General features: G+C 60.4%; 3 protein-coding genes across 3 annotated transcripts; 1 reads left to right on the top strand and 2 right to left on the bottom strand.

Moving 5' to 3' along the window:
* BESB_034870 (uncharacterized protein) lies at positions 1-7299 on the bottom strand (the record flags this gene model as incomplete). Its single annotated transcript, XM_029362073.1, has 7 exons — positions 1-386; positions 1156-1291; positions 1494-3407; positions 3843-4075; positions 4493-5063; positions 5389-5616; positions 6202-7299. The coding sequence occupies 7 exons, from the start codon at positions 7297-7299 to the stop codon at positions 1-3; spliced, it is 4566 nt and encodes a 1521-aa protein (XP_029221038.1).
* A 316-nt stretch (positions 7300-7615) lies between these two features.
* On the bottom strand, positions 7616-11849 carry BESB_034860 (uncharacterized protein; the record flags this gene model as incomplete). The annotated part of the gene is made up of 3 exons (XM_029362072.1): positions 7616-8823; positions 8883-10405; positions 10570-11849. 3 exons carry the CDS (start codon positions 11847-11849, stop codon positions 7616-7618), a joined length of 4011 nt encoding a protein of 1336 aa, XP_029221037.1.
* A 2855-nt stretch (positions 11850-14704) lies between these two features.
* Positions 14705-19897, top strand: BESB_034850 (putative ATP binding protein; the record flags this gene model as incomplete). The annotated part of the gene is made up of 10 exons (XM_029362071.1): positions 14705-14921; positions 15689-15760; positions 16200-16303; positions 16672-16722; positions 17160-17268; positions 17773-17852; positions 18337-18389; positions 18844-18924; positions 19296-19373; positions 19819-19897. The coding sequence occupies 10 exons, from the start codon at positions 14705-14707 to the stop codon at positions 19895-19897; spliced, it is 924 nt and encodes a 307-aa protein (XP_029221036.1).
* Between the last annotated feature and the right edge of the window lie 1280 nt (positions 19898-21177).

The raw sequence follows: 21177 nt of genomic DNA, 5'->3' as shown, positions 1-21177 counted from the left end.
CTACAGAAGGAAGTCTCTCTCTTCTTCCAGAATGACCTCGAAATCATCGTGGAAACAGTATGAAGAGGTTCCTCCTCCTCCCCGCGCGACCCCGGCCCCGGGGTAAAGACAAGCGGATTGACAGCTCTCGAGACCTGCCACACCCGCAGACTCATTTTTTCTCGTCCATTCTGTGCTGCAGGCGCCTTCGGGACCCGGAGGCAACTCGAGAGCTTCTTCATTCCAGTGTTCTTTCGGGAGGGCGGAAGATACCGACGGCGAAGACGCGCGGCATCCTCCGTTGGCATAGGTGAACTCGTAGCACAAGAGAGTGAGAGAGTAGGTCAAGATGTAGACGCGGGCTCTAACGCAGGTGCCTCGGTTGCCCTCCCGCTCAGCAGCTCCATCTGCGAAAACAAAAAAAAAGTCAGGTTCGAGGTGATGTAACTCGAAATAATCCAGATGTAAGTTCTTCTAGGCAAGTCTAAGACACCCCGTTAGGGATGACGTCCTCAGCGGCTAACGCGTCCGTATGTATAGAAGGAAATCTCGAATTCCAGCGCTCAATTCGAATGCCCCCTCCCCCCGAAAGCGTAGTGAGCACCTCCAATTTTCTTCACACTGTTTTTGCGGTCTACGTGTTTATATGTATACTCTAGTTCACGGCTGTTTCACTCTCTGAGGACTCTCACGCCCCTGCGTGCCCTCTGCGTATGCATTCGCACTACGGAGCCAGCCTGAAACACTCGCGACTGACAGCCAATACGCCACAGGAATGAGTGACTGCTTCCCAGACTCCCGCTGGATTCTTTCAGAGCGGAACGCCCTGGTGGCGTCGCCACCATTTCAGTGTTTTCTCAGATTCAACGAGAATGCCATCGCAGGGCAGTACTGAGAGCCCCTACGGGCCCCGCGAGCGGGCCTTCTTCACTTCGCGTTTGAAACAACGGGCCCGGGGCCCGACTCCCTGGGCCGCGTGCCCTCTGTGGCGACGCGGGAGTGTGAGGAGAATGCCTCATCCTGAAAAAGCGAGAGTCGCTTCCACGAAATCGCCATCGCGCCCGGCCGCGATCTTGAGCACGACCGGGCGTCTCTCCCCCTCCTTCCCCTCCCCCCCTCCTCCTCCCCAACCCCTTGGGGTCACACACAAGCCTGAGGCCTCAAGGCGCCACTAACCGTCGGCCGCTTCGCCTTCCTTGAGCACGCGGTGCCACAGGGCAAGGCCGCTGACGCGCGAGGCGGTGTACGTGTCCTCTTTGAACTTGTGCGTCGCAAAAAGCAGCCGATCTTCCGCAGCCAAATCGCTGAGTTCCTGCGAAGAGACGACAGCAGACAACAACGCGCAGGAAACCCACACGAGGAGGCAGCGTGACCGAAAAGACGCCTGCGAGCTCCATTCGGGAACGAAGCAGACCTGCCCGCGCAAAACGCCCGCAGCCTGGTCCCCAGTCGGCGGCACGGAGGGCTGCCCCTCGCCCTCTCTCTATTCGATCGTTTTCGTTCGCAGGCGTTACCTCAGGCCTTCGCTTGAGAGCGTTGTCGGTGGCGGCGAGCATGGCGACGACTCGCAGGAAGAACTTGTCTGGCGAGGCCTTCTCTACGGCGTAGACGACCACTGGCTGGCCAAACTGGAAGCCGCAGACGAAGAGCCCAACGGCGTCGATCGCGCGGAGGAGACAGAGCCGCGGAGAGTCGCTCCCGGCGTTCCGCGCGGGATACACGTCTTGCACGAAGGCCACGCGCTCCAGCTCGACTCGCCATTGGCGCGAAGAAGAAGGAGACCACGCAGCACCCTGCGCGCCCCTATGCGCTCTGTCGCCTCCTTCGAGGGCCTTGCGCGCCTGCGCGACGGCCGCGTCCCCACGCCTGTCCCCCCGTGAGGCCTCTCCGTCGCTCTCGCCTCCACTTTCGGCGGAGTTCTCAACGAGCTCGAAGCGCGGCTTCAGCAGGTGCAGCGACCGCTCGCCCGTTGCCACAAGCAACTGGCGAGCCAGCTTCGCCTTCTCCTCGTCGTTCACGGTGCCTAGCGACTGCGACGCCTCGCGCGCCTCCCCCTCCCCCGCCACCTTTCCTCTCGCGCCGCGCTGGCTCCTGCTCGTCTGCGCGGTGTCTCCGTCCTCGCTCGGACTGCGAATCGCGAGCTCGCCGGCGCCTCGAGGGCGCGTCGTCCCCCCTCCTCCGGCCGGGCCTCCAAACGCACGCAACAGGGCGGCGCGCGGAGTCCAGGGCGCGCGAGGGCGAGGCGCCGCAGCCGCCACACACGAGGCAGAGGACGCAGAGGGGCAGGGCGACGCGCGTAGCGACGAGGCGCGGGGGAGGGGCGACGCACACGGCGGCGGCGGCAGGAGGGCGGAGAGCGCCGCGGCGTCTTGGTCCTCCGGAGGGAAGACCAGAAAGCGCTCGAGAGCCGCCCTCCACTCCGCGACCCTCATCGCGGCGTCCGGCTCGGGCTCCGCTCGCGGGGCCGGCTCGCGGCCGCTGCTGTCTCCGCCTCGGCGCTCAAGCGCAAACAAAGGAGATGCAGTCAAGTCGGCGCGCGGACACCCCCACACCCGGCAGCTCCCTGCGTGAGGGTCTTGGCGCCGCCCCGCCCCCATCCGCCGAAGGAGGAGGTCGATTTGGATGCTCGAGGGATGCTTGTTGAGTCGCGGAATTGCGCAGATGTCGGTCGGCGAATCCGCACCCGCGGGCGAGGCCCCTGAGAGAACTGCCGTCTCGCGCCCGCTTCTTCCTCTGCCCTCCCCCGCGTCGGCTCCTTCGGCTGCCGGCCCTCGCGTCGGCTCTGTGGCGTGCCGGCGCTGCGCGCCTTTTTCTTCCTTCGGGGCGGCCGCAGCCTCCCGTCGGTCTCTGCAGGCCTCAAGCGCCCTCGTCGAAGTGCCCTGATTCCCTCCTTCGCGCGACGCCGGCGCTGCTGGCCTGCTCGGCTCTTTCTCCCCCTTCACCGGCATGTGCAATGCCTCGTGTGTCTCACTCTGTGTTGTCTCTCGCGGGGTCGCCGCGCCCTCCCCCCTACTCAGGCCTCTGCGGAAGCTCTCGAAAGACAGCTCCGCCTCCGCCCTTCTCTCCGCCGGCGCATGCGGGGGGGAGTGCCCGTCCCGTTTGGATGCCTTCGCGTCGAAGAGGGCCTGGACGGTGCTGACGCGCGACTCGAGCGCGCGATTGCGTTTCTCAGCTTGCTCGCGAAAGCGCCGCAGCACGTGTAAGCCGCCGCGGTAGTGCTGAGGCGCGCGGAGCCGCGCGCGCGCGAGGAACGCATCGGCCTCCAGCGCCGAATCGAGAGAAAATCGCGGCGGGGAGGCCTGCGCAGAACCCGGCAGAGTCGGTGACGAAAGAGACGCCAGGCACGCCGGAAGAGGGAGCGAGCAGAAGGAAGCGGAAGACGAGCAAGTCGCAGACGGCAACGCCAAGAGACTGCTGCGGATGCGGCCCTGCGAGAGACACAGACGACAGAGACACGCGGCTCTAAAATGAAGAAGATACCCGGCATAACGTGTCGTATCCCGCTCACTTGTGGATTTTCCGATCTGATTCTGATCTGATCGCGCGCAGTGGGCGAAGTGGGAGGGGAGAGGGAAAGGGGGCTGTGTGCCCCTCTGCGCATGTGGCTTCAGGGCTCCATCGCCCCGCGTGAAGCCTTTGCTTCTTCCCTCAGTTCGTGTGTCTTTCTTGCGAGTGCTCGCGGGGCCCTCCGCTCATCCGGCAGCGGCATCTCTCAGAATCAACTGCATCTGCAAGAGGCTTGGCCTACGACAGCGACAGAAACGATTTGCCTGCAGCGGCACAGCCGCAGTATCTGAGGCTGCCGCCGGCCCTGCCTCCACGCGCTGTCTCCGCCCCCCCTCTCCTGCTGCGGCGAGCCTCACCCTCCACAGCCCGAGGTCGCGTCGCTGCGCGGCCGCCGTGCCCACAAGGAGCTTCACTTCATCTTGAAGGGCCTTGTCGTCCTGCAGAAGAGCGGGATCAAGACTCAGGAGGGCCTCCGCGATCGCATCGTAGCTCTGCGCACACGCGACGAACTGCCGCTGCGCCTCTTCGAGCCGCGCACGGCACGCGCTCTGCAGGCTCTCCCACTCGCGCATCAGGCTCCGCGACACACCTGGAAGCAAACGCAACAGAGACCGGCGCGTCTCGAAAAATACAGACACGGCATCTTAACCCCAGACCCTAAACCCTACATCGCCCTGCAAGACGACGCTGGTGCGCCAACCTGGCGCGGCCCGCGGTGATTTGCCCGCCACACGAACGCCTCTACAGACGCCGCATCCGCAAGCCTACTGCGCATATTCGCTCACAATAGAAGTAACCATACCACATAAAGAAATGTAGAGAAAAATCTAGGCTGATAGAGAGACAGATACGCTAGCGTTTTTGTGCGTGTGCGAATACGAGCGGAATTGACGACAGAAGTCTCTAGGCTGGTGTGCGCGAGTGGAGGAATTCGCAGCGAAGGGTTTGCAACACGGATTACACCGCGTTCGCGACCGCACAAACCCCGCGCGCCTGCGGGACTCACGTTCTGCAATTTCGGGGGTCCATCGAACCACTCGCGGCGAGCCTGTCACCTGCACCCTGTCCACGCTCTCTGCCTCCTCCCAAGCGTTTGTAGGCGCTTGGCTACCGCGTGCCTCTCGACCAGCCGCCGCCGATGGGGACGCACACAAGCCGAGAAGCGTGTCCTCCCCCGGTGCAGTTTTATCCTTCCTCTCGTCCTCTCCAGTTCTGTCGTCGTTCTCATCGAGCTCTCGCCTCGCCGGCGGTCTCTGTGCTGCAGAGCTCTCCGAGCGCCCTCGACTTCCGCTTGTTCTCTGGGCGGCGCCCGCGTCCGCCTCGCCGCGCTCTCTCTCTCCGTTGTCCCCTCCGCTGTCCCCTCTGTCTCTTCCAGTGTCTCCTCCGTCTCCTCCACTGTCTCCTGGGCCTGGGCGTGAAGCCGAGCGCGGGTCCGCCTCCTGGCAGCGCGTTCGCTCTGCACTCCGCTCCCGCCAAAAGCGCCCCGCTGCCAGTGAGAGGGTTTCAGCGATCGCTTTCGCGCGAGGGCGAACCCGCGCGCCCGTCACGGGGTTGAATGACGAGGATCGGACGACGTCCTAAATGGGCAGCATGTGGAAAAAAGACATGGACCATGGCTTTTATCCGAGGCGAGAAAACCCGTCAAGAAACGAAACAGAGGCCGGAAGGGCGGCAGGCGAACGATCACAAGCGCACACACACTCCCCTCCCCCCGCCGACCCCCCCTCCCCCTCCGTACCCCCACGCACCTAGCACTACCGGCATGCGTTTGCAAACACATTTGAGTATGAGCATGTCCCTCGGTGAACGTGTAGGGACAGCGTTGTGCGCAAGCTCGTGAGCTGCATGAGGAGGCCTCGCGCTGACGCTTTAGACGAGAAAACCTTGGAATGCGGTTCGTACCGTGAACTCGTGGCGAATGCGTTGTTCGCAGCCCTCGAGCAGAGCTCGGATGGCGTCCTGCTGAAACTGTGCCTGGTCTTCTTCTCGCTGGCGTTCCTCCGCCCAGCTCGCGGCCTCGGTGGCGCCTGGAGTGCGGCGACGCGGAGGCGCAGCAGCGGCAAACACCCCTCCGGGGCTCGAAGGCGGTAGCTGGGCGCTCCCACGAGGAGGCAGAGAGAGATCGGCGACCTACAAAACGTCTCACGCAAAAGCAGAGATCCTGCGCTTCATACGAACGGCCATGCGGCGACTCGATACCTTCTTGCAATCCGCGCTGAGGCAAAGGCGCGATACAAGTCCCGCAGGCACGCAAAGCACGACCTGCGTGGTTTCTATTAATCTGAACAAGGGGGCTATGGGTTAGGGTTTAGCGGGGAATTCGGGCGCCCGCGTGTCAGTGGATCTCAGAATAGAGGACAAGAATAACGGAGGTGCGAGGTTCCACACAAACCGGGCACTAAGGTAGGCGCACTGAAACTTCGCAGGCGGGTCGATGCCCCTCCTGTTTCGCTTCTGCGATATACGCGAATGCAGACTTATTATACGTACACATACCCATATAGATGCAAAGCATACAAATATTCCCCCAGACATGAAGATGGAGAGATCCAGTGACAACAGGCTTCACCGCGGAGAGCGAGAGGGAAATACCCCCTCACAGAAGGATCGCGAGATCAGCATGACTCAGACGAGAGCGAGGAGAGCGAAATTTAGGTGGATTCAGCGTTGCGCCTCCCCACGAGACGAGCTCTCTGAAGTTTCTGAGACGCCTACCGAGTCCCAGTCGAAGCTCCCTAGGTTCCGCACGTCCAGCCAGCTGACAGCCCACGCCCAGCCTCGAATTTCGCGGACCGCCAGCACCTCGCCAACTTCGCCTTCACGCCGGCAGCTACGCGCCTCCCGCCTCCTTCCTGTGTCTCCGTTGCGAGGCGCCGGCTGCGCGCGAGTGAGGCGAATCGTGCGGTCGATGGAGCACGACGCGAGGAAGGACGCACACAGCGAGAAGCGAATGCTGGGGATATTCCACGTGTGCGTGCAGACGCGCACGCGAGGCACGCAGAGCCCCACTGGAGGGCGCGCCAGCGGCGCGCGGCCCGCGGAGGCCGTCAGAGAGCCGCCAGAAGACGAGTAGGACGAAGGCGACCGAGACCTCGATCGCGAGTGCGCGCCGAGGTCGGGAGACGAGATTCCGCACTCGAAGACTTCCTCGCGCGCCCGCGGACACGCAAACGCCGCAGACGCGCCGCCGCTTCTCAGGGCTTGAGGCGGTGGAGACGCTCCCTCCGCCGCCTCCCCCCCCCCTGTCACCGGGGCTGCGGACGGAGGCGCCGCGCCGGCAGAGGTCCCCAGCTCGCGTGCAGGTTCCGCGTCTGATGCCGCCTCTGCTAATTCTGCCTCCGCGTCGCTCGCGGCGAGAGACATGGAGAATGCAGGCGAGTGCGCGGACTGCGAGGAAAACCCGCGGGGAGAGGAGAGCACGGAGGTTGAGGTCGACGAGGCTACACGCGAAAGGGCCTGCGCCCAATCCGTTCTCCGGCGCCGCCCCCCCGAGAGGCGAAACGCGAAAGCAGGCGGCGAAGGCCCGCGCAAAGAAGCAAAGGGACTCAGGGGCCGCAGAGAAGGGGCGAGCCGACCCGCTGCAGCCGCGTGGAGCAGGAGCGACGCCGCGACGCAGGGCGCGTTGCAGCGATACAAATAGACGTTCAGCCAGTCGACCAGCGCCACAGGCACCTCGAGCCAGTCCTGCGTATGCCGCTTCTCACGCACAGCCCTGGGAGCAGCGCGAGACCACACACAACGCAGGGACGAGGAGAGAGATCGACACCGTCGCTCCTTCAGCACACGCGCATAAGCAAACGAGTCAAGACGCATGCACGCCAGTTCTACGCGCGCCTGGCCTTCTGCATGCGTAGTGTACACACAAAAATATAATATACGGGTATAGATCGAGGGAAACACAGACCGAGAGAAGGTTGAGAGACAGGTACAGAGACTGATAGATAGAGAGACATATAGATTTATGGATAGGTAAACACGGAGAGAGATGTAGATATGTCTCTATTTGAGTCGGATCCGTTTGCTACTCGTATGTATGCGCCCTGAGAGATGCGCGGCTTGGGGGCTGGAGGTCACCGCTGCAGCTGGTCGTGGCGCTCCGCAGAGGTGCCGCGCATCGGATGGAGCCGACTTACGGATGTTCAGAGGGAGTCAGGGCGTCGTGTGCGTTCCAGCGCGCCGCGGACTGCCTCGCCACGCCGCGCACGAGTCTGCGCTCCGGGCGCCCAAAGAGACTTCCCCGCGCCCCCTCTGGCCTCCCCCCTCTGTCTGCGCCTCGCGACTCGAAAGCCGCAAGAGCCCGGCCGTCAGCTGCGCTCGACCGCTCCCTGACGACGGTCAGCGCCTCGCTGACGAAGGCCTCGGGGAAGCGCATCGCCCGCAGGACTTCCAACACTCTGCGAATCTCGAGATCCTCTTCTCGCCGGCGCGCCGACGCGCCCTCGTCGCTGCCAGACGCGTCCTCCGCTTCTTCCTCTTCTTCCGCCCTCGAGTCGCTCGCCTCCCTCAGGGGCGCTCTCTCCATCGCCCGCGCTGCGGCGGCCTCAGTGTCTCCGCCTGCGTCACCTTCGGGGGGCGGTGGCGGGCGCCCAGCTGCCTCAGTCAATGGAACCGGCGATACCGGCGAAGCGGGCGCAGAGGAGGGCGATCGAGGGCGAGCGTCTGAAGCCGAGGAGTCGAGCGAGGCGAAGGACGCGGAGGACAAGGGAAGTGGCGACACGAACCCTGACCCTGGGATGGAGGGGCGCGGAGACGCGGACGCGTTCCGCCCTGCGCTAAGCGAAGGTGAAGACGCGGCAGGCCCATGACCCGAGCGAGGGAGAAATCCCGATGCAGGCGCAACCTCTTGAGAGGCGACGGGCAGAGGAGCTCCCTGCCCAGAAAGCGGAGGCAAATGAGACGAGGGCGGCTGTGGCTGCGGCAAAGCCTGAGGCGCTTCTCCTGCTAGTGCCTCCTGAGGGTGTCTCGCTTCCGCCTGCGGTGTCTCGCGCCTGTCGCCCGTGCTGCCGCCCTCGCTCGCCGCCCTTCCGCCGTCGGCCGCGTCTGCCTCCTCCCTCTCATCTCCACTCACTTCCCCCACTCTTCCTGCTGTCCCTCTCCTGGGGCTGAGACGGGCGCCGCAGGCCTTCCGAGAAGCGCTGATCCGCGCAGCGGCCCTGTCCCAGCTCCGCCCGAGTCTGGGGTGCGGTTTCCAAGCGCCTCGCCAGCCGGCGCGTTCGAGGCGCGCCCCTCCAGGTCCGGGGTCGGAACCACGGGAGAGACGGTGACTGAAATCGGTGGCGGCAGCGGGAACGTGCGGGTCGGTGTGAAGCCTTGCAGCACGAGGACCCGCGGCCCCCGCTGAGGAGCCGCGCGAGAGCTAGCGGAGCTTGAGCGATTCGGAGCCGAGGCACCGTCACCTTCCGCGCCCGCGACGCCTTCGCCGTCTTCGCCGTCCTCGCCGTCTGCCCCGTTGTCAAGCCGAAAGAGTCGCCGCCGCAGGGCGCGACGCCTACGGAGAATCGCCCGCTCCTCCTCAGCTGCCTGCTGCGCGGGCAGGGTGCGGCGGAGGACGTGCGCCCGCGACGCCAGCGCCGCCCGACGCATCTCACGCGCGTCGCCCTCGACTTCCCTGGGCTCTCGCGCGCTCGGGTCGCGCCTGAAGGCTTCTGCGCGCCGGCCCCAGCGGCCGCGCGCAGGGGCCTCGGGGTCTCCGCGCCCCGCGGCACGCCCCCCTCCGAAGCCGCTCCGCGGGCTCGCCGCGTCGGGCGAGGGCCGGAGGCCCTGGAGCGGCGCGCAGGGCAAGTCGCCGCGCCCGCGCCGACGCTTGCGGAGCCACTGCGGCCGCACATAGAGCTCCGCGAAGAGCGCGGCGTCGGGGAGCGCGACGTGGCGATTCGGATCTGGGAAGGGAAGGAATGAGGGCGCGAAGCGGCAGCAATCGCGGGCCTCGCGCCGCAACTCGCTCGCCGCCTCGCCGCGACTGCACGGAGACAGCGGCGACGCCGACGATGCAGGCGACAGATGCGGAGAGGAGAAGGAGGAGGACTGCAGCTCAGGAGACCATGCACCCATACGAGGCGCCCGCGAACGCCTGGAGCGCCTGCGAGACGCGGGGAGGAGGCGCTCGCCGTCCCGAGCCCTTCGCCTGGATGATCGCTGCGCCTCGCGACTCCGGGGTGCGCGCGTTGCGTCGCTCTCTCCGCGCAGCGAGGAGGCAGCCTCCGCATCGCAGTCCTCAGCCTCTGAGGCGTCCTCTGCAGTCGAGGCGAAGTGTTCCTCGCCGGCCGCGAGTGCCGCCCACGCGACGTCTCTGCACAGCATCCTGAGGCACCGAAGCTCTGCGGGGAGCTCTCGCGCGCGGACTTCCTGCCGCACCTCTTGGCGCTCTTCCGCCCCGCGCGACTCTCGTCCTCGCCGTCGCTTCTTCCTCGCCGCGTCCCCCGCCTCGTCCCTGGAGAGTTTTCGCTCGCAGCGCCCAGAGAAAACGTCTTCAGCGCGGGCGGCGGACGGCGATCGCGAGCCTGAGGAGGAGACAGCGGGCGAGGCTGACGTGGCGGCGGTCGACGGGCCTTCGAGGGCGAGGCGCGCCGCGGCCGCGCGAATCAGGCGCTGCGCGTGGCGCCGCGACACACCCCGCGGAAGCAGCGCCGCGGTGGCGGAAGGGCCCGTGGGAGTCTCTGCGCCGAGCGCAAGCGGCAGAGCCGGGCTCCCGCGACCCACAGGCAGGTGTCGCAGATCGACAAACGAGAGGTGGTGCGTGTTGCTGCCAAAGGCGAGCGAGGAGAAGAATGGGAGAAGAGGCAAACGCGGAGACCAGGCGCCAGGCTGCATAGAAGGAGAGCGAGGCGACGCAGTCGGCGGGAAGGGATTGCACGCGAAGCTCCACGTTGACACGTCCATCTGGCAGCTCGAGTGCAGCGTCGGGGGCCCGAGGTTGTTTCTGAAGAACAAACAAATCCAAACAAATGTAGAGGAATAATAAAACCTCCTCTAAAAAGCCCGCTATCCGGCAAACACATACATTCGCGATCTGAACCAGGAGTCCAAGTATTCAGCATAGTCAATAAAAAGATTTGTTCACGGTGCTGATGCGGCTCGACGTACACAATCCAGACGTCAGGCACGGGCGTGTGCCGGCGTTCCTGCTCTCTCCAGAGTTTGATTCTTCTTTCTTCCTCCTCCTCGCGACGTCGCTCGGCACGCTGCATCGCCCTGAGGCTCGCGGCCAGCTCGGCGTCCTCGCCCCAAGAGGAGAAGGACGCGGAGGAGGCGAAGGACTCGCTGCGCGCCGCCGGCGCCTCGCCCAAACTGCGTGGGCGCTCGTCCGCGGGGCGGGTGTCCCCTCGCGCTCCTCCCTTGTCCACCGCCACGCTCTCTCGCCCCCGACGGTCGCGGCGGCTGCGTCTTTCCTCGTCGAGGCGCGCGCGGAGGGCCTTCAGCGAGAAAACCATGACGTCGCCGCCGCGGGTCGTGAGCACGAGGACTTCCTCGCCCGCAAGGATCTCGCAGCTGAGGTTGGTGACACGTACAGCGCGCCGGTTTCTCGCAGAGCTCGCGCCCTCCACGTCCGCGTCCTCCCCCTCGTATTCCTCGTCGTCGCCCGGCTGCCGCGTGAGCGCGCCCGGCTTTCTGAAGCGCGCCGACGGCACCAGCAGCGTGAAGCGCTCGGGCAGAAACGCTGTTTCGGGCTCCGGCGAGCACGCGCTGCTGTCCGCGACCCCCAGGAGCCCCTCGACGCCCGCGCCGCTCGCTGCGCCGCTCTCTGCCAAGTCTGCGGAAGAGGCCGCCGCGCCCTCTTCCGAGGCAGGCGAGGAGAGCGACTCCCACTCGCCTTCGCGCGCCGCGGCGGCCTCCTGTCGGCACCACTGGCGCTCCTCATCCAGCGGCGTCGCGCCGCACAGCGACCACTGCTCCTCGAACGTGCCAGCCACATCCTCTCGCCCCCTGCGTCTGCGCGGCGGCGGCGCGTGGCCTTGAGTCTTCGCGGAAGCCGCAGACTTCCGGTGGAGCCGCGACTGCGGAGTGCCCAGCGGCGTCAGGGGGAGGACTTGTACGCGTCCCTCGGTCGCGGCGACGAAGAGGAGGTCGCCGGAAGGGGCGACCGCGAGCGTGTTGGTGGCGTCGTCGGGCAGCGCGAGGGGGGACGCGAGGAAAGGAGACGTGAGACGCGACGCGGCGAGCGTCGGCTTCAGAGAGACGGAGAAAACGAGCGACAGGCTGCGCAGCTTCTCGGCGTGCGTCCGCGGCAGCGGCGAGGGCGGGCACGAGCTTGAGCAGCCGCTCGACGACGAGTCAGGCGAGAGAGAGCGCTCCCCAGCAGAAGACGCCTCCGCCGGGGGAGGGGACGCGCCAGCCACTGGCCGAGAGACGGACGCCCCGAACATTTTCACGAGAGACTGGGGTGACCGTGTGCCACGGGAAGCCGCGGACGCTACGCAGCGAAACACACAGAGCGCGGTCGCGGGTAGGCGAAGGCGGCGCCTGTCGAGCGCATCTTGCGGACAGCGACGCGCGAAACGGTAGAACCTGGACGGAGAAGAAGACGAAGGCTACAGACGAGCCACACGCCGAGAGACGCAGAAGAAGAGGCCCTCGGGGCCCGCTGCCCTTCCCTTTTTGGAAGGGAGCGATGCAAAGGGCGAGGCGCGGAAGCGAAAAGAAGCGGATTCAACGCAGTCGACAGACACGCAGCGGTCGTGGACGCGGAGGAAGCAGCCAAAGCAAGAAAGTGGAGAAAACGAGACACAGAGTGAAGGCGAGGCACGCAGAGGACGGCGGAGAGCGGGGCCAAGAGAGACGAGAGGAACACGAGGGGTCACAGCACTCTGCGTCGTGGACGATTCTGCGAGAGGACTGCAGTCAAGTCGAGGCTGCACACCTTCCAGAGCCCTGTGTACCCGGTGAATGGAAAAGGACGGGCGAGAAGGCGAAGGGCAGAACGAGGAGAAAACGGGGAGCAGACAGAACGACAGTACTCGAAGAAGGGAAAGAAAAAAACCTGGGGGGGTGACACGGCGGAGATCCGGCGACACTCCGAAACAGCTGGTTTCGGAAAAGCTGAACAAGCATGCAACCGAGCAGACGGGGGCGGAACGGAGCACGAAATAGAAAGAATCGGGAAATTGCTTCACAAGGCGAAAAAGGGGGAAAATTCACGGGAAGGAGATAAAGTGCAGAGCGTCGAACGAAAAAGCTCCGCATACAGTGTACAGCGCAAATACCACAATTTATTGGGCGCCGTTCGTTTCCCTTGTTGAACCCTTCCCCATTGCCGCAGAAGCTCCAATAAAAGAAAAAAACAGACGCTGATTCAAACGAAAGGGACAAGCAAAACAGTCTAGAAGATCGTCACGGTTCCGTGTGCTGGAAATAAGGCGGGAGAGATCGACGCTCTCGGGGAGATAAACTCACCGCTGGCGCGTGCTGCGCTCCCCGTGCAGCTTCGCCCGTCAGGAATTCTGAAAACAGCCGAGACAGAGCTCGTCTGCTTAAAAATGACCTTCGCTCTTGGGTTTGAGCGGCGCAAAAGACGAGTTGGGCGGATGTGTAGAAAGAAGAAGAGATCCTTTCAGTTCAACACGGCGTCGACGCGGGCGGGGTCGGCTGCCCGCCGCTGCACATCGAGAAGCACTGCAGACGCGCAGACACATTTCGGCGAACAAGCAGTGCCACTGCTAACGCGTCAGGAGTTCGAGAAGATCTCCACGAAACCGCCTGACTGCGACCGCGTGCATAAGTCTAGGCACTGAGCGTGAAATGAAGCTCTCTCGGTGCAAGCGAATACGGCGCTGCCTCGACTTTGACTACGGTCTTCGCTCCGCAGGTCGTTCAGCGGCGGGCTCGTCCTCTGCGTTCATTCGCTGGCCTAGCGGTGAGACGACGGCGCCTTTTTCTGTTGAGTCGAGTTCGGATCGCAACTATCTCTGGGTCACGCGCATGTGAGCCGAGCGACTAGACTATGCGGAGATTGAGCAGCAGACTCGACTGACGGGGGGGGAGGAGACGAGACAGAGGCCAACGCAAGCAGAGACTGGCACGCGGGCGAACTCAAGGCGGCGCCGGCGATCGCGTGGCGCGCGTGCGCACAGAATTGTGCGAGTGTGTCTGCAGCGCCTGCGCTGTGAGTCTCAGCAAATCGAGAGTCCGTGATCACAATCGCAGTGTTGACAGAATGGCGCACGATTCGCGCGGTTTTCTGTTGAAAAAAGGAAGGGCAAGAGAGGAGAAAGAAGTCGGTACCGCCTGTCTGCCAGCGTAAGAGCAGGATGGGGGAGCGGGACCCTCCCTGGGTTTTCCGCGGCTGCTGAGGCCGCTCGCAACTTTTCCCCTATACACGCATATCGCGCGTGTATCCCTGGAATTCACCAGTGATTCGCTAACTCTCCACTGGTTGTGCTAAAGTTGATGGTTCTTCTTCAGACGCGCGCAAGAACTGGGGCTTTGGACGACGCGAAACGCCACAATCGGCGTCGCGCTCGTGTGACTTTTCCCGTCAAGCAGCAGCTTGAGGTGTATGTACGGCGAGAGCATCGACTAGCTGATTTAAACACCGAAAAAGACTGAGTTTCCTTCACAACTGCGTTTTAATCTTCTCCAAACGCACCAGAGGGCAGAGAAGCCCGAGCCCTTCTACTTTGGTTGCATACTTCCCTGCTGGTCGTGTCATTTGTCTCGCAACTTTCTCGAATGTAGCCGCTGCATGCCGTATCGTTGTTCTTGTCCTCATTCTCTTCTTTCCCTCAGAGTTTCCTTCCTTCGTTCTTCTTTTTACTTGCATCTTTGTATTCGTTTTGGTCCGGCGCTCTCCCCGAAGTTCCTCTGGTCCCTTCTCACTTTCTGTCTTTGTTCTGCGAACGTGCTCTGTGTCTCCTCGCCGAAAGCCTGCTGCGTAACTGTGGCTTTCGTCTCCCTCTTTCGGCTCCTCTTTACCTTATCCTTCGTTTCTCTCTTTGCACACAGACCCTCTTGCCAGCGACCAGCGTTTTCGTCTCCTCTCCTCTCCTCTGCTCCCTGTCTCCTGAAGATACTTTTCTTGTTTTCCTTCCTCTCCTCTGTGGTTCCTCGTCTTCGCTCTTGCTCTTCTTCTCTCCTGCTCTGCTTTGCTCCAGTTTTTTTATTTTTCTGCTGGTCTGGTGTTCTCTCTTCCGCGTTTCATAGTTTGGGTCTTCACCCTCCCCTTCTGGGCGTCTCCGCCCATTTCTCGTTGATTTTTTTCTTTTCTTTTCTTTTTCGCGGCGCGATGTGGTTCGGGCAGCTGGTCATCGGCCCCCCAGGGAGCGGGAAGAGCACGTACTGCAACGGCATGCAGCAGATGCTCCGCGCGCTCCACCGGCCGCACATCGTCGTAAACCTCGACCCTGCGAACGACTTCCTCCCCTACGACTGCGCCATCAACCTCCGCGATTTAGTCGATCACAGAGAGGTCATGGAGAGGTGCCGCCTCGGACCGAATGGAGGTAAACCCTCGGCACGGCGCACCGCCGTCAGCTTCTGCGCGCATCTGTCTCCGCTTGCGGATTAGAGTGATAGGCACTGAAGGCCGCCGCTCTCTCTCTCCGTGCCGCCTCCTCCCTTGCGCTCGCCGCCGTTCGCCTTACTCAGAGGCCGTCCGCCCTCTCTCTCTGCAGCCGCTTAAATCCGCTTTTATGTAGTCACATTTCGTGTAGACGCTTTTCGGAGGGCTTCTTCGAGCGCTGAAGAGGCGTATCACCGTAGAGAGCTCCTGCGGCGCGTCTGCCCCAAAGGCAGCGCGCGACAGGCGAGCAGGTTCGGCTTTGCAGCCACCATTGCCTCAGTGCAAATTCAGAGGCGGTCTTCGTCGAAGTTCGGCGAAAGATGCGCTGCCAAGAGGAATATCGCTCACGAGATGCTGCTTAGGATGTGAGCGGCGGGCGAGGCCGTGTCTCGCGAGGCGGGTTCTAGGGATGCCCTGTGAGTGGCCTCCTTTATCCCACTCGACTGTTGTCTCGCGAGGCGGGTTCTAGGGATGCCTTGTGAGTGGCCTCCTTTATCCCACTCGACTGTTTTGAGTCTTCTTCTCGCACGACAGCCGAAGCAGAGGAGGTGGGGCGCGAGCCTCTTTGTCCATGGTCGTGGCGGAGCTAGAGAGACTTGCTTTTGACTCAGTTCGATGCGTCTTCTCTCGCGCGGTGCGTGTCTCGTTTTGCGTCGGGTTTGCCCTCCCCCAGACGCGCTCGGAAGCTTCTCGTTTCTCTGTCTACAGCGCTCATTCACTGCCTGGAGTACCTGCTCGTCAACCTCGACTGGCTCGTGGAGGAGCTGAAGAAGTTCAAAGGTGAGGCAGAAGAAAAGGCGACTACGCGGCCGCGCGTCTGCGTGTTGTGCCTCGGTTTTTTCTCAACGCCTTTCGGCTTCTGCGGCATCGCACGCGCGTCTGCAACGTGGCGTTGAGTTGCTTCCTGCGATTCTATGGCTCGCGTTGAGTCACTGTTCGTCGTCGTCTCCTTTTTTATTCCAGTCCTATCTCGTCTATGCGTGTTGACTTTCCGCCCCCCCTCTCAGTAGTGAGCTCCTCCGATCCCGCCCTCTCTCAGCTCCTTATTCTCTTCCTTCGCTTTCCCTTCGTGTAAGATTTTGAATTTTTCTTCTTCGTGCTTGGTTTTGCTCGCCTTCGTGTCCGCGGCTCACGACCTGCGGCCTGTGCGTCGCCTCTTTCATCATCAGTTCGGAGTCTTCATTTTCCTGTCTTCTATATTTTTCGTTTTACCTCTCAGACCACTACGTCCTGTTTGATTGCCCGGGGCAGGTGGAGGTCTACACGCACAACGATTCGATGCGCGAAATCGTGACGCGGCTTCAAAAACATCTCGACGCGCGCGTAAGGCCTCGTTTCTAGTCTTGCCCTTTCCAGCGACTCTCTCACCTTCTCCACCTCCTGTCGCTCCTCCTGCTGTGCCGGGCCTCTCGATCCATTCGTCTCTCTCCTCCGCCCTCGGAATTTAGTTTTTAGGCTCCTGTCGTCTGTGTTTTTCTTCGTGTTCAGGAGGCGGGACTCAGCGCATTGTCTTTCGGGTTCGCGCGTTCCCTGTTTCCGTTTTCGAGCCTTTATTTGTTTTTTACTCGCCTTCCGCGATGACCCTCAGCTTTGTCTTGCATAGTCGGCGTGTTGAGTTTCTGTCTCTGTGTGAAGATGAAAACGTTCCTCTAGCACCACAGCGAAAACGCCTTTGGGATTTCTTTTTTCAGCTCACCGCTGTCCACCTGGTTGATAGCACACTCTGCACCGACGGCTACAAGGTGAGGCCTGAGGATGAAGCAGGGCAGCGATTTTCTTGTTTTTCTTGCGCCTCTGAAGTTTCTATTTCGCTGTTTTCCTATCGTGCCCTGTCTGTGCGTCGTCTTGGTGTCCCTCGACTTTCTCTCTCCGCCCTCTGTTTGCCTCTCGTCTTCCTCTCGCGTCGTCTGTTCACGTCCTGCTTCGCTGTTTGTCAGTTTTCTTTTCTTCTCTCGTTGCTTTTTCGCTTGGTTCTCCTCTGCTATGGGGGATCGTGTGTTTGCTCTTCTCGCCTTCCTGGCGTTCTCCGTCGCCATCCCTACGTGCTCTGCGCGGTCTTCCTTTTCTCTCCCCGACCTTCTTCTTTCCTTTGCTGTTTCTGTACTCTCCTTCCTGCCTTTCCGTGCATCTCAGGTGCTTCATTGCTTTGAATTTTTACCTATCTTTTCTTTTTTCTTAGTACATCAGCGCCCTCCTCGTCTCCTTGAGCGGACAGCTCCTTCTCGAGCTGCCTCACGTGAACGTGCTGACGAAAATCGACCTCTTGAAGCACCATCGCCATCAGCTCGGTAGGATCTCTTTCGTTTTGTTCTCTGTTTTCCCTCTTTTCTCTGTCCGCCGCCCTCTTCGCCCTGTCCGTCGTCAACATCACTGCTGGGTTTCCTCTTTTTTCCGCGTGTGTCGCTCTTGTTCTCGCTTTGTCGCGCCCTAGTTCGTCCTTCACTTTTTTCTCTACTTCCCCTCTGTCTTTCTCTGCGTGTCGTTCCAAAAAACAAGATATCTCTAGTCTCACGAATGCGCTTCGAGTCAGCAACTGCAGTCTCGTATTCCTGTGTACAACACGTATTTTCGGCTTTCCTCGACTCCGCACATATTCTTTTCTATAAATACATATATCTATATATGCGTGGAAGGCGCTCCGCGAGTTTTGGAGGACTCAGAGGTGCCTATGGGGCGGGCTCTCATGTGTGTTCATCTCTTCAACGAAAGGCGGTTACACAGGCCCGTTGCGCTTTCGGGATGAAGACTGGATGCTGTATGTCTTTGTCTCCGCGTTCATCTCGTCTTTGCAGCGTTTCGGCTCGAGTATTTCGCTGAGGTTCAGGACCTCAGCGAGCTGTTGGTGGCGATGGAAGATGCTCAACCTATGACGGTAAGCCTCCTCGGCTACGTCGAGTGTCTGTCATTGCCGAGAACTGGAAAGCTCGCATCGCCTACTCAAGCGTTGCTGGGAGGAATGCTGGCGTCGGGGTGCCTTTATTACCTCGGAGAGCAATGCGGTGTTGCTTGTGGCCGTGGCGATTCGTCTTACTGTCAGTTTTATTGTTCACTCCTCTGTTGAGGAGTGAAAAACGTTTGTGTGCGTCTCTCGCAGCATGCCTGCGGTGATGTGTGCTCGCGCCTTTCGGGCGCTTTTGTTCTCACGTGGCCTTTCGGCGCTACGCAAGCGCAGTTGAGAAACGATTTCTGCAGACTCCGCGTGCGATACCTCCTCCTCAAACCCTAAACTCTTTTTTTAAAAAACCTGCGCAGCTGCGCAGGCGTCATGTCTCTGTGGACCCAGTGCTCGCTCGCTCGGGGCGAAGCGAGATGAAAAGTTTTTTTCCGCGTTTTTTTTCTCAATCTTGCGTTTGCAGGCCAGAATGAGAGAGCACACTGCCCTCCTTTGCGAACTCATCGAGGACTACAAGTAGGTCTCTCGCCTGCTTTCCCGCAGGGAGAAAGCCACAAACAAATGGAGCAAATGGAATATTTTATCTTTCAGTCATGGAGTTTGTCTTTGTCTTCCGGAGGCACGTGATGTTGTCAAATGCGCAGATTTATGAGGGTGTGAATCGCTCCATGCAGATGGACGTGTTAATTTATTCTCTAGTAAATCTGTTTTCAACTGTCGCGTAACTTGGATCCTTGAAGGGCTTCCTCACGTGGAAAGAGCCGCCAGTATGTCTACCTACGCATTCAGCGGTGTCGATGCATGTGCCGGTGTGAGGAAATTTCTACGCACCGGTCTCGATTTTTCTTTTTTCCTTGTTTACCAGTTTCCCCAGTTTGTTTTTGGGGAGACCTGGTGTTGCCTTCTTCTTGGCGGGGCGGCCTTTCTTTAAAAATACTCGGAACGCCGCATTTTTTCTTTTTCTCTTCAGTTTGGTCTCTTTTAAGCTGCTTGATATCCAAGAGAAACACTCCGTCCTCAACCTGTTGAAGGCGATTGACGTCGCGAATGGGTAAGATGAAGCCAGGCTGAAACGCAAAACTACCAGGGAGAGACGAGATTGCGGCTTCGTGTGTGCGTGTGTTTCTTTCCTGTGTCCGCGGCGCCGTTTCGCTCACTCTCGCTCTGTGACTTCGGGTGTTTTTTTACTTCTGTTTTTTGCTCGATTTCTTTGTTTGGCGCCCTCTTCTTCTCTTCGTCTCGTCTTATCACTCTCCTCCAGTTTTCTCCCTCTCGAGTTTCTTGCGTTCGGGCAGTCAGAATCTTCTCTATTCTATCTATCTTTTCTCCTTCCTGTGGTCTCCGGGGCGTCTACGAAGATCGTTTTTCTCTTCCTTCGAGTCCCGTTCGCACTTGTCGGTATTTCCTCTCTCCTCGGTGCAGCTACAGCCTGGGGAACCTCGCGGCGGATTTTAACATCTTTAACGTCGCGCTGGACAACACCGAAGACACAGCTGACCTGTAGGTTTCTTTCGCTTTCTGTCGCTCTGTTTTGGCGCTGCGAGTAGAGGGGCGGTTGTGAGGGTGCTTCGTCGCGGTGCGGTGACGCATCCAATGCCTTCTTGATTGTATCTCTTTTTGAAGAATTTAGCGGTGGCTTTTTTTAGAAGTTCGAGGCGATTCCCTCGCACACGCTCGAGCGTCGTCTGCCTCGCATTTCGTTTCGCTTCAGGCAGAAGAAAGGGAGGGCTTTCTTTAAAACTCACTCAGGGCTGCAGGTCGCGTGACACGGGCGGTTCCAAGCCTGGCAGGCTTGCAGGCTTTTCGCAGACCGCTCTGTTCTATGAATCCACATTTACTTTTTCGTCTCCTCTGCAGTGTGGCAGCCCTCGAGGCCGTCCCTCTATGTTCGAGGTCTGCCTGATTTTTTATGTTTTTTTACACTGCGCCCCTTTCCTGCGTACAGTCTGGACACGATTCAGGAGCGCTACGTCGACGTCGACGAGGATGCGTCCCACGCCGCCTCAAACCGCGCCGAAATCTGAGGAGCTTCGCTGAAAAATCTTCCGATGACGGCCGCCTCGAGGGAGGTTGGAGATCTGTGTTCAGAGAAATGCACTTCTGTAGGTGTTCGCCGGCGGTCTGGGCCGACCACGGGCTCAGGCGGCGTCTCTGCAGACTTGCGTGTGCCGTGAATGTTTGCCTCATCTAGGCGGCAAGCTCGATGGTTTAGTCAAACCTTGTAGAAGATAGAGGTCTACACATATGTGTATTGCTATGTGCGCGTACTGATTTTTTGACTGTTGGCTTCGAGGCGCGGCGCGCGAGAGTCTCGAGCTCTTTTCGTGAAGTGGAGAAACTTGAAGGCGGGGCACCGAGCTGCGCCCGGCTCGGGAAGCCTTTGCGGCGGCAGAGGTGCGTTTGCATTCGCTTCTGAGTCTCCGGGGCACATAGACTTTCCTCTCGGACTTTCCTCCGGGTACAGCTGTATTGGACCTCACCCAACACTCCAGTATATATATTTATACATTTGTGTATGCGTACTTATATGCATGGACATAAACAGTCGCCTCTATTTTATGTGTAAATGTATATTTGCGTGAGGTTCTCCTTCAGGGAGGGGATTACACGGTGGAAACAAAATCGCAAAAGTGCAAGGGAGAGGGTTTTTCGATTTGCTGAGTGTATCGCGCCCCCCAGGCGAGGTGTCGCTTTGCCCTCACTCAAGCTTCCGCTACTGGTTTTCCTACTACATTACCAAGACATCTTGTGTTTGCAAAGAAAAGGAAAACTGTCTGTTTTTTAACCAAATTGCTAGAAAAGCCGGACTCAAAGTAGAATTATGTGAGTTTGCATGCGCGTCTCCGTTTTGGTCTTATTTCTTCACCTCCGCAATAGGTCAACCGCAGTCGCCGGTATACCAATGGTCTAGACCTGCGGGATGCTGTGTAGATTCGAGGCCGGCGAGCTCCTCTTTGTGCTGCATGGAGAGTATCCAGAATTAGAACATGTATTTGACTTGAAAGCCAGGGCATTCGATGAAAACGAGCTGTTTCGCAGCTGGCGGACTGTAGAGGGACTAACAGCCATCAACCCCAAGCAAGGGATGCTCGCACGCTTAGAGGCATATGTGAATAAGCGTAACACTCTATCAAAGCATAAAGATACAGATATATAGAGATAGAAAGATACATACATCAGATATATCTACATCTAAAGACGATCAGGAGAAACGAGTGAGAGGCCGCCGTAGTTCTTCGTGAAAGGCGTGCCGAAAATGTAACGCGAGAGAAAGTCGAAAGAGTGGAAATGAACATTTTACCAT

Source organism: Besnoitia besnoiti, chromosome II (assembly GCF_002563875.1).
Source record: "Besnoitia besnoiti strain Bb-Ger1 chromosome II, whole genome shotgun sequence".
In the NCBI taxonomy this organism is placed as follows: domain Eukaryota; phylum Apicomplexa; class Conoidasida; order Eucoccidiorida; family Sarcocystidae; genus Besnoitia; species Besnoitia besnoiti.
The sequence above is the reverse complement of the archived record's forward strand: the minus strand, read 5'-3'. Positions and strand labels throughout refer to the sequence as shown.